Source organism: Dryas octopetala, chromosome 5 (assembly GCF_963921425.1).
Source record: "Dryas octopetala chromosome 5, drDryOcto1.1, whole genome shotgun sequence".
Lineage (NCBI taxonomy): Eukaryota > Viridiplantae > Streptophyta > Magnoliopsida > Rosales > Rosaceae > Dryas > Dryas octopetala.
The window spans coordinates 17,554,544-17,565,804 of record NC_141370.1 but is presented as its reverse complement, the minus strand read 5'-3'; the positions used below and the strand labels follow the sequence as shown (position 1 = coordinate 17,565,804).

Genomic DNA, 11,261 nt, shown 5'->3' with positions numbered 1-11,261 from the left:
CCCACCCCAGTCGCGTCGCACCCCCTCCCCCAGCCCCAACCCCCGTCGCACACCCCTGCCCCTCCGCCCAACCCCGTCGCACCCCCCAGCCTCAACCCCCGTCGCACATCCCAGCCCCAGCCCCTCCCTTCCCCTCCCCGCCCTGCACCCCTTACCCAAAAAAAATTTTATTTTTATTTTTAAAAATTTTTTTAAAAATTTTTAAAATTTGTTTATTAAAAAAAAAAATTTATTATTTTTTATTCAAAAAAAAATTTATTATTTTTAAAATTTAAGGAAAAGACGAAAATACCCCTGCTATTTTGACAGAAAAACTAACGGAGGTACTATTTTGACACAAAATAAAAGTTGAGGTACTTTTTTGCAAGTTTTCAAAGTTGAGGTACTTTTTTGCTAGTTTTCAAAATTGGAATACTAAATTGAAACAACATATAAAGTTGAGGTACTAAATTATAATTTGCTCATTTATTTTTGACCTTCTCTATCGGTAGGAGGCTAGGAGCTTTATCTCCAAGTATTCATATGTTTGTCGGCACAAGAAGATGATATGGTCCATATGGATCAACAAGACAACATTAATAATATGATGGTCCCATTGGCCATCGTCCCATGATTTTGTGGAACAGACTAAACAGTGGAAGTGTCTTTCATTCAAAAGAGGGTCGCCTATAGACGACGTCCTCTGAACTGTCGTAAGATCTCATTCCTTTTTAAATAACAGTTACCAGTTAGCACCAATTCCCCGCCAGCCCTTCCAATTTTCTCAAATTTCAACTGGCAATTCTCAGCTTCACAGTGAGACACTGTCACGCATAAGAGTCCAAAACCATGAGCAAAGCTTGCCGTGAGGCGGAGCGGAGGGTCCTCCGCCTCCTCCATGGCCACAAAACCCGAACCCAACTCCGCCAAATCCACGGCCACCTCCTCCGCCACGGCCTCCACCAAGCCAACCAAGTCCTCTCCCACTTCGTCTCCGTTTGCTGGTCTCTCAACAAAATGAACTACGCGAATCGCGTCTTTCACCAAGCCCACAACCCCAACATCCTCCTCTTCAATTCCATGATCAAAGGCTTCTCGCTCTGTGAACCCTTTGAGCAATCCCTGTACATATTCTCTCTTATGAAAGACCGTGGCATTAAGCCTGATGAGTACACTTTTGCGCCGTTGCTCAAGTCGTGCTCGAACATTTGTGATTATAGACTAGGCCAGTGTGTTCATGGACAACTTTTGAGATTTGGGTTTGAATGTTTTAGTACAATTCGGATTGGGATTATTGAACTTTATGTGACTTGTCGGATAATGGAGGATGCTAAGAAGGTGTTTGATGCATTATCTCACAGAGATGTCATAGTTTGGAATTTGATGATTCGTGGGTTTTGCAAGACGGGTAATGTCGATATGGGTTTGCATTTGTTTAGGCAGATGGGTGAAAGGAATGTTGTTTCTTGGAACTCGATGATTTCTTGCTTAGCACAGAGCGCAAGGGATAGTGAAGCTTTAGAACTTTTTCGTGAGATGTTGGATCAGAGTTTTGAACCGGACGAGGCAACTGTGGTTGCGGTTTTGCCTGCTTGTGCTCGTTTAGGGGCTGTTGATGTTGGGCAGTGGATACACTCTTATGCAGATTCTAGAGGACTTCTGCAAGAAGCTATATCTGTGGGGAATGCACTTGTAAATTTCTATTGTAAATGTGGAGATTTAGATACTGCTTGTATTACTTTCAACCAAATGCCTGGCAAAAATGTTGTTTCGTGGAACGCTCTGATTTCGGGGCTTGCTTTTAATGGGAAGGGTGAACTTGGGATCAACATATTTGAGGAGATGATGAACAAAGGTGACAGACCCAACGATGCAACTTTTGTAGGGGTTTTAGCTTGTTGTGCTCATGCAGGCTTGGTTGAGAAAGGACAGGATTTGTTTGCTTCCATGGTTGTAACTCACCAAAATGAGCCAAAACTAGAGCATTATGGATGTATGGTTGATGTTCTTGGGAGAAGTGGATGTCTGAAGGAGGCTCATGACTTGATTAAGAGCATGCCTATGAAACCAAATGCTGCTTTATGGGGTTCTTTGCTTGGCGCTTGCTCTACTCACGGTGAAGTAAAGCTTGCAGAACTTGCAATCAAAGAGCTTATCAATCTCGAACCATGGAATTCGGGGAATTATGTGTTGTTGTCAAATATTTATGCAGAAGAAGGCAGGTGGGATGAAGTTGAGAAAGTCAGAGATTTGATGAGAGAAAACTGCATCAAAAAAGCCCCAGGGCAGAGTGCAATTGGGTACACATAAAAACCCAGTTTAATGAAGGCGGCCTTGTTTTTGGCTGCACAGTCCAAATTCGTTTTTGACTTCTGCTCTCCATGGTGGTAAAGCAAAGGGACTGATCGCTTCCGGCTTTCTATATTGGTCTCCAGGCCATGTTCTTCTATTTCCAACATTTGTTTAACAAAATTAGGCATGATTGAACATTTGTACTTTTTCCTTTTTTATTTTGTTTATACTTCTTGCTCTTTGGAAGGCCCTATTTGTTTCTTCCAATTTTCCAAGAGAGCTGTTGTACCATATTCGATAAATCCTTCATAAATTTTAGTCTTATGAAAAAATGGTGCAAATAATTTTTTTTTAATTTAAATAGTTGATACGGGTTCTCCATATTTATATCTATTTTGACACGACTCTCTCTCTCTCTCTCTCTCTCTCTCTCTCTCTCTCTCTCTCTCTCTCTCTCTCTCTCAATTGGAGACTTTTCACTCCAGTAACCAGATACTGAAATAGAAAATTCACACAAACATAACAAGTATCACTTATATTGCTGTTTTAAACGACACTACAATTATCTCACTATGATAGACCTTTAGAAAGATACACCATATACATTATACAAACGTTTGTCAAAATTCCATGAGGCATAGATACCCAGGAATTAACATTTCTCCAACACACATACCACACAGTCCACTCTACAATAGTGATCAAGTTGATCTCAATCTTCTATAAAGTTGAAGGTGAAATTTGATAGCAGCTCCGGAACACCTGATATAATTGGTCCATAGGTCTACAAAACCACAATTAAAAACAGGTTAACAATAGATCCATTCAACCTCCAATTCTCCATCACACATCTAAATACTCAGAAACATGTTGTACCACACCATTTTGGAGTTCATTACCTCCTGATTTTTATTGATCTGGCACAATGGAATAGCCAGCAATTTTTGGTATTTTGGTACAATGAACTTCCGACTCTCTGGCAACCTCACAAGAAAGAGTTTTGTGCATTCCTACACACAAGAGACAAACATAAGAATCTGTGCTTGGCCACCCAGTTGGAGCTTAAGAGAGGAGTAAGAAGAGTAATGCTAGATGTACCATATGATCCATTTTTATAAGTAGCCTCACTTCTATTAAAGATGTAGTAGACAGGTGGTACCAAAAATATCAGTACAAATAATTTTATCCGAGTAAGAAATGCTAAAGGCAAACATTTTGGAGCAATCATATGATGATGTGGCAGTTGATGTGTACTTATTACAATTGATCGGTTGTTCATAAAACAGTTCAACTGTCACAACATATGATCAGCTAAAAATGTGATTCATCTAGCCTAAAAGAATGAAAAATGTTATTCTTTAAGGAGACCAGTTGAGCTACCTTTGGGCTTTGTACTCTAGGTGGCAAGTCCTGACAGAGCAATGCTTCAAAGTCAGGCCTCCACCATACACCAAGACATTCTCCCACCTAAACATTGAAAAGATTTGTATCAACAATTTTTCAAAGAGAATGCCACAATATCAGAGTCATACAGACATTTCCATTTCTATACCTCCCAAGCAATCCCATCACCATCAGCATTGACACAAAGTTTCCTTGACAACTTACGCTTCAATCCATCGATGTCTGAGAGTTCAAACACATCATCCCAGTTCAGTAAAACCTCAGAGGAATTTCTGCAGAGTTCAACAAGCTGAGATGACTTTACCTGATTCACCAGGTCTTAAGCGACCTCCAGGAAGCTTAAAGATGGAGTTTCTTATTTGCAACAGCAGTATATGAGGATGTTTGAACAACTCAACCTGAGTTAACAAAAATAATGAAAATCACATTTTTTTTCAATTCAGTTCTCATATGCCCAAGATGTTTTTACTTACTGAGAATTTGCTAATATTAAATTTTGTGACAGAGAAGTCTCGGAAACAACTACTATTTGAGAAAACAGTATTCATGTAAAATCTCAAAATCAATTTGGTGGCATCTAATCCCATTAGAATATCAAATAAATTCCAAACTCATAATAAAAAATAAATAAATAGAAAATATTGGATAAGGACAGAGAACCAACCAAAATAACTGCTTCTACACAAGTCCTTAATCCATATGCAGCATAGCTAAATTTAAACCACACAAAAAGAAAAAAGTTACAAAGTTAACATTTTGAAGCAGAAAAAGTAAAAGTTATTGAAAATAAAAGAAACCCAATTGAAAATACAAACAGAAAACGAAAAAAAATAGTACTTGGACTTCATCCTTATAAGACGATCAGCTAAAGTCTCGTTCTTGCAAGGAAGGGCTTCCTTGGATCCAAAGTAATAGCAACTGAGGGGGTATATGTCTAGTTCACGGTTCTGATCATCGTTGTCATGATCAAGACCGTTGCTTTCTGACACGTGGAAGGAACCCCCTTCATCCCCCATCTTCAGCTGTCTCTGGAACTTCGTGAAGGACCCGAATGAACCTGAAAGAATTGATATTTCACAAGCAGAGACCGCCGAGAAAGAGAGAGAATAAATAGAAAGAAAAATTGGTCACAAAAGGAAACGTGGCTTTGCTACGAAGTGGGTTTGTGTCTTTGTGTCTCTGTGTGAGTGACTCTTTCACTGTGTGTGTGTGTGTTGAATTCTCGGGTCGAGTCTCGAACGTGGCGTTCCAGAGAGACCTGGATATGGAGCGAGGTGAGCATGGCAATTGGTGAATGGGTGTTGTGGGACTTTCACGGACTTTCACTCTGTGGGCTTGGTTTGGGCTTTTGGGTCAAGGTATGGCCCAATGTAAAACTTAACAACAATGGAATTGTTTTTTGAGTTAATTTCAGTTCAGTACCTCAAGTTTGCTTCAAATTTCAATTTAATACCTCATGTTTTAAATCTTGCAATGTCATACCTCATCTTTCTAATTTGTTGCAATGGCATACCTCCGTCAGTATGACCGTTAAGAAATTTCTTCAATGCTGACTGAATACTACGTGGTCTGATAATATGACACATTATGCCATATAACATAAAAAATAATTTAAAATCTAAAAATTGAAAGAAAAAAATTAATAATTACGTGCCATTTTTCTATATTTTAAATTATTTTTATGTTACGTGGCATGACGTGAAATGTTATCAGACCACGTGACATCCAGTCATTATTGTGGGAGTGTCATGTAAGTGTCACATCAGCATTTAAAAGATTTCTTAACAATCATACTGACGGAGATATGACATTGCAACAAATTGGAAAGATGAGGTATAACATTGCAAAATTTTAAACATGAGGTACTAAATTGAAATTTGAAGTAAACTTGGTACTGAACTGAAATTAACCCTTATTTTGTTTAGAGTACTGCTATTTACACACCCAATTTCCTCTCATTACACACCATATCTTTTTAATTTTTAAAATTACAAACTTAACCCAAAATGTAAAGACTATAAAGGGCAAAAATTAAATAAATTAAAAAAACAGAACCCCAAGGTGGACCTTCGGCGCCGGGCCATTGTCACCGGCAGCAGACCTCCGGCGAGCTCCTCCCCTATCTATTTCTCTCTTTTCGCACCACCTCCTTCCCTCTTTCTCTTTATCTTTCTCTCTCTCTCCTTCCCTCTGTCTCTTTCTATCTCTTCTTTGCCTTTCTCTCACCTCATTTCTCTCCTTTGTCTATCTCTCTCTGATCTGCTGTAGACCTTACTGGTGGGTCAATTCGACCTAAAAATCCCCATAGAGCGAGCCGTGACTCCGCCCAGCTCATGGTACACCGACCCTTCCTTTCACGCTCTCGAACTCGACACCGTCTTCTACCGTGGCTGGAAGGCCGTAGGTAAGCTTCTTTTCTCTCTGCTTGGTTGCTGGGAAAAATGGATGGAAAATGATTAGGAAAGTTTTGAGCTTTTGAATGGGTTTTTGGTTATTGTCAAGATATACCGAACAAATTAAAAATCGTGGAGACTTTTTCACTGACAACACTTACCAATCTCCAGACCTTATCAATCTGGAGGCAGGCCTCTGCAGCAGATCGGAGAGATAAGGGAAGGGAGGCCGGCCGGTCGTTAGCGATAGAGGCAGAAGGCTAGACAACCAGCAGCGGATGGTGGGGTCAAGGTCGGGGTGCTAGGAGTGTTGTATAATAACGGTATTTTAAGAAATTTTGAGGTGTGTATTAAGAAATTAACAAAATTAAAAAGAAAATGTGGTGTGTAATGAAAAGAAATGGGTGTGCAAATAGTAGCACTCTTTTTTTTACAGGCTTCCTCATGTAATCCCATTTATAGTGCCTTAATAATCAAATAAATTGTAATAAATATGAATTAATTATAGAAAAAGGATAAATAAAACATTAATAATAATAAGTTTTGTTATAAATATTCAAAGGAAAAAATTAATTACTTTAGTCAATGTTACAGCATTTTCCTATACATATAATATATATATAAACAAATTAATTTCTAGAGTATAGAGATTGCATGAGGAGATTGGTCGTTCACTCGTTCTATTTGATCACCAACTTGCAAGTTGCAAGCAATGTTCATTGAAACTTAAGATATTAAGAAGAGAAAGTAATAAGAAAAGGCTCAAGTCACCACATCTTGCAAACTAAGGAACTTGAGAGATGTATAACCCTATCTCCCCTTTGCTTTGAGCTGATAAAAGTGAAGGAAATTGCATTTGTTGATCAATCAGAAACTGAAAGCCAGGTAAAAGTTAAGAAGCTAATGACTCCTCCTTCAACAACCAAAATTTGATTGTAGGAATTTATAATTATATATATATCCTTAATTAAAAAGGGCTATTGTTAAGGAAGCTAACCACCAAGCCAAATGGCATTCAACTTTTCCCATTGATTCAAGTTTACTACTAATGTTGTTGGGCTCTATTTGGTAAGTTGGTAGGCATAAATCATGCATATATGATAAATCAGTAGTTGGACTGTCTTGAGCATGGATTGTTTATAAGGCCATAAGATTTTATTTCCTCAAATTTTAAAGGTATATTTATATATATTTTTTATATCTCTCTCACACAAATTAAAGAAAAAGCCACAGTCAATCAAATATCCCTGACATTGATATGACCAAAATAAAACATGGTATTGATAGGACCATTAATGTTGTTCACATGGTGTGAGGCTGTGAGCCTATTTAACCACATTGATAATATAGGTGACCAAGTGCACCAATTCTAGAACCATATCCTTAAAAGAAAATTAAAATGTGATATATCAGGGTATCACATAAAGATAGAGGATAGAATGCTGAAAAATTTGATACAAATAATTTTATTTAAAAGTATGTATAAAAAAATCTATTATTCACTAAATACAACAAATGCAATTTCCTTAACTTTTATCAAAAAAATGCATTTTCCATAACATTGTAAATTGTCAATTTGATCATGAAAAATTATTATTGACGTATTATAATATGGAGGGATGAAGAGTTTATATTTTTATGATATAGTATGAATAACGTCCACCCATATAGTATATAAAACATGAATTTGTTATAACCATGTAATGATGTTACGATTATATAAAATAATTTATTATGTTTAATCAAATATTAATCATGAAGATTAAGATCCTAATTAAACAAGATAGCACAAACCTCAGATTTTTTTTTTCTTTTTTTAAAGAAAGGAAACAAAGAAAAAACCACTTAATACATGAATATACATCTACCCAATCATTACCGGCACAAGTCGGCAATATATAAAGCGGAAACTGGAAAAAGAGAAAAGTGGAAAATTATGATTTATATCTCAGCTGTAGACGCTCCAGGGGCCTTAACCCCCTAACCAATAAAATTCAACAACATTCACTATTATCCAATCAAACTTGATTATTCCTCCACCTACCATTCTGCAAATAATTTTAACTACTACTCAATAAAGATTTATTTATAAAAAGCAAAATAATAAAGAAATACTAGTTGATACTTGATAAGTATGTAAATGGCTTTTTTTTTTTTTTTTTTTTTTTTCATTTTCTAAAAGAAAGACAAAAGGGTGAGTCAATTTTTATCAGCTTTCAGTTGTTTAATGCTGAAACTGAAGGGAGCGTTGATTGACCTGTACAAGACCTCTCAAAAACACAAAGAGAGCCCTCTCTGATTTTGATCTGCGGAGGAAAGTTCCTTAGAAGTTTTCTCCCAGTTTTTGCAAATCAAAGGCGAGTGCTTTTCTTCTTTTCCAGTTGTTTTGTCTGCAATTTTCTCTTTCATGATTGCTTTGTTTGAATTATTTGTTTATCTGGGATTTGTTGGAATGCAAATAAAGTGTTGTGCTTTCGGAAGATTTTTGTTAATTCTTGATGGGTATTCAAAAATTCATCTTGCTATGATTGTTTCCAGTTGTTGTATGCTTATTTTACATTTCTTGTTCGATGATTTGTGAACTGAAATGGGATGTGGGCAAATTTTCTGGGTGGATGCATATGGTATATGCCGCCACTAAGCTGTGGTTTGATTTGAAATTCTTGGATGCTTTGCAACCCATACGTAGATATGAACATGTAGACCTTTAAGAATGAACACTTTTGAGGACCCAAGAACTATGGTATTGATGCCCCAACTCCCAAGTACTCGTCCATCAGTACTATTTAAAATTTTGTGTTAATTTCCACCTGAGCTGGAGCATAGCAATGTTACTGGGTCTATCCTATCCCCCTGTGTTCAGTTCCATTTTTAAGCTAATGATTCCGTAGTATGCTCTAATTTGTTGTGGATGAATTTGCATGCGGCGTGCCTTAAGAAAGTTGCTTTCTGAATAATTTTTAACCATGATAAGCCGGAGGGCTTGCTATAAGCTTTAAACAAATGCAAAACTATAGTGCAGGCTTCCAACTTTGCATTTGTTGTTTTTTGTTCGATCTGTGAGCAACTCAAGATGAACGATTTCTCAAAGATCATGAACAAAAGTTGCTGGGATAAATTGAGTCTGAAGTGAAATTATAATTTTGTGGAACAGGTATATCAAGGTGTGGCAACAGAAGTCAGGACTTTTGACTCCTCAAATTCATCTGTTCTAGCACACATGGATCAAAGTACTCAAACTTCTCTTGATTATTAAATGATGCTTATATATTCGGAACTAAAATGATTGAATTAATATGCTCAGTCTCATAGTTTCATCCTTTCGAACTCTTATACAAGATTTTTTTTTTTTTTTTTTTTTTTTTTGCAGATGCTTCGACAGAGGGTTTAAGAAACGGCCTTGAGTTAGTGAGGTCATCCTCTGAAAAGCATCTTGAACTTTTGAGACCGTCAGCTCGATATTATTCAATATTTAAAGGTAGTGATCTTGTTTGGACCTCTTTTTTTGGGACAGACATGTTTGAACTTATGCAGATTATAAGGTGTTTTCACATATATCTGTGACAAATATCAATCTTCCCCTCATGGACTATGGCATGTATTTGTAACATCAAATTGCTATTCCATCCATGATGTTTTAAAGTCTAGATATTTTTTTGGTTGGACTTTCACTGCATATGGGAGATTAAACAGAGATTATGAATCTAATGGACTTTGATGTCTCTCTCTCTCTCTCTCTCAACAAATTGTTCAGTGGAATCTAGTTTAACTAGTTACAAATATTCAATCAAGAAATAGCATTTTAATTTTTCTCTTGTTTCTTTTAGTTCATATCTGGTTGCATCTTAAAAGCTTAATCAACTTGTCTAGATCCTAGTGAAGGGATTGGCGTTGTCTATTTATTTGGCTTTTTAATCTAATTCTTGGCATGCTATAATTTATAATTGTGTGCTATCAGCACTCCCCTGATTAATGATCAGACTTCCATGTAGTTTCAATTAAAAAAAACTCATTCGTCTGATCTGAAATATATATGGAGTTTCTATTTTATGTGGATAAACAAGACCTTTATAGGAACTGGATCTTTTTTATCAATTGTTAATCCAGACAAGTGAGAGGTGGTCTTATGGTCATGGTAGGGCAAGCAACAGATGCTGCAGATCCGGAAAAAGGCAGGTACACCCTCATTAGAGATGCAGAGGACTTTCCATCGGGTATATACGAGAAACAGCTTCCATGCTTTGGTTGTGGGATAGGATGGTTTTCGTGAGTATCTTTGATTCCTTCTCCCTCCTTGGTTTTCATTTCTCCTTGTCTCATTCTTATTTTTCGCATTGCAGTTTTCTTTTAGGCTTTGTCTTCCCAGTGATGTGGTACTATGCCACAATTCTCTATTTTGGAAATTACTATCGCAAGGATCCTAGGGAGCGAGCAGGACTAGCAGCCTCTGCAATTGCTGTAACTCTCTCTCTCTCTCATGCTTCTACATTTAAAAAAAATTTATATTTTCAACTGTGTTTCAGTGACTTGAGTAGCCTAACTATCAAATTGTTGCAGGCACTAGCTTGTTCTGTTGTGTTGTTGGTCATAGTATTGTTTCTGATATTCTAGCCTCGCTCAATCCAATTTAAACTGTGCTACTCACATCTTTGCAAACATGAAGAAAGCATAGTTTGATTGGAAGGGACTGTATAGACATGGAGACCACTTTTCCATTAGAAAGGGAGAGTGAAAAAAAAAAAAAAAAAAAACAGGTGAAAAGAACCAAGACTGTTCCCCAACAATTCTTCAGACTTCTATACTACAAGCTTGGACGCGGAGCAACCATATTCATGTTTTCATATTTGTATGAACAAACGGATGCAAGAGAAATTGTGTTTGCAAACATTGTAATTATACACAGTTTTATAGTGGCAATATAGAGCTATGGAATTTTAAGGCATTCCCATCCCAGTTCCTGAGAGAGTTTTTATGGACGGAATGAGTCATTCCTTGTGAATACGTCTCATCTTTGAACGCATTTCAGGGGCCCAAACAGAAAATAACTAAACTGTCATGGATAAAACCATATTTCTGGCCTGCGACCATTTTGGTTCATAGAGGGGCTGTGATCAATAACCATGACCAGTTCAACACATTACCAACAATAATTTGCCAAAATATTTTTTGGGAAATTTTGAAAATTACCAAAAT

At 36.9% G+C, this 11,261-nt stretch overlaps 3 protein-coding genes and 1 long non-coding RNA gene across 4 annotated transcripts; 2 read left to right on the top strand and 2 right to left on the bottom strand.

Annotated features, from left to right (window-relative positions):
• The first annotated feature begins 763 nt into the window (after positions 1-763).
• Positions 764-2,430, top strand: LOC147285133 (Tetratricopeptide repeat (TPR)-like superfamily protein). The gene has a single exon (XM_086245211.1). The coding sequence runs from the start codon at positions 829-831 to the stop codon at positions 2,287-2,289; it is 1,461 nt and encodes a 486-aa protein (XP_086101337.1). The 5' UTR covers positions 764-828; the 3' UTR covers positions 2,290-2,430.
• A 361-nt stretch (positions 2,431-2,791) lies between these two features.
• CFIM-25 (homolog of CFIM-25) lies at positions 2,792-5,009 on the bottom strand. The gene is made up of 7 exons (XM_086244070.1): positions 4,513-5,009; positions 4,340-4,385; positions 3,980-4,073; positions 3,824-3,897; positions 3,652-3,738; positions 3,171-3,281; positions 2,792-3,055 (listed from the first exon to the last, which is right to left on the bottom strand). The coding sequence occupies exons 1-7, from the start codon at positions 4,689-4,691 to the stop codon at positions 2,984-2,986; spliced, it is 663 nt and encodes a 220-aa protein (XP_086100196.1). The 5' UTR covers positions 4,692-5,009; the 3' UTR covers positions 2,792-2,983.
• Positions 5,010-5,575: 566 nt separating this feature from the next.
• Positions 5,576-6,367, bottom strand: LOC147285131 (uncharacterized). The gene is made up of 2 exons (XR_015122321.1): positions 6,230-6,367; positions 5,576-6,107 (listed from the first exon to the last, which is right to left on the bottom strand). It is a non-coding gene; the product is annotated as an uncharacterized LOC147285131 (long non-coding RNA).
• Positions 6,368-8,272: 1,905 nt separating this feature from the next.
• On the top strand, positions 8,273-11,010 carry LOC147285130 (60S ribosomal L18a-like protein). Its single transcript, XM_086244072.1, has 6 exons — positions 8,273-8,425; positions 9,223-9,298; positions 9,439-9,546; positions 10,208-10,334; positions 10,409-10,526; positions 10,626-11,010. Exons 2-6 carry the CDS (start codon positions 9,289-9,291, stop codon positions 10,677-10,679), a joined length of 417 nt encoding a protein of 138 aa, XP_086100198.1. The 5' UTR covers positions 8,273-8,425; positions 9,223-9,288; the 3' UTR covers positions 10,680-11,010.
• Positions 11,011-11,261: the final 251 nt, after the last annotated feature.

What these genes read in the sequence shown, in the direction of transcription:
- LOC147285133 (XM_086245211.1), top strand. Translation starts at nt 829, where the DNA reads ATGAGCAAAGCTTGCCGTGAGGCGGAGCGGAGGGTCCTCCGCCTCCTC.
- CFIM-25 (XM_086244070.1), bottom strand. Translation starts at nt 4,691, where the DNA reads ATGGGGGATGAAGGGGGTTCCTTCCACGTGTCAGAAAGCAACGGTCTT. An exon ending in CTTATAAGGATGAAGTCCAA is followed by an intron (nt 4,386 to 4,512) that starts GTACTATTTTTT and finishes GTTTAAATTTAG; the next exon opens with CTATGCTGCATATGGATTAA. An exon ending in CTTAAGACCTGGTGAATCAG is followed by an intron (nt 3,898 to 3,979) that starts GTAAAGTCATCT and finishes TTGAACTCTCAG; the next exon opens with ACATCGATGGATTGAAGCGT.
- LOC147285130 (XM_086244072.1), top strand. An exon ending in TGTGGGATAGGATGGTTTTC is followed by an intron (nt 10,335 to 10,408) that starts GTGAGTATCTTT and finishes TTCGCATTGCAG; the next exon opens with TTTTCTTTTAGGCTTTGTCT. An exon ending in TAGCAGCCTCTGCAATTGCT is followed by an intron (nt 10,527 to 10,625) that starts GTAACTCTCTCT and finishes AAATTGTTGCAG; the next exon opens with GCACTAGCTTGTTCTGTTGT.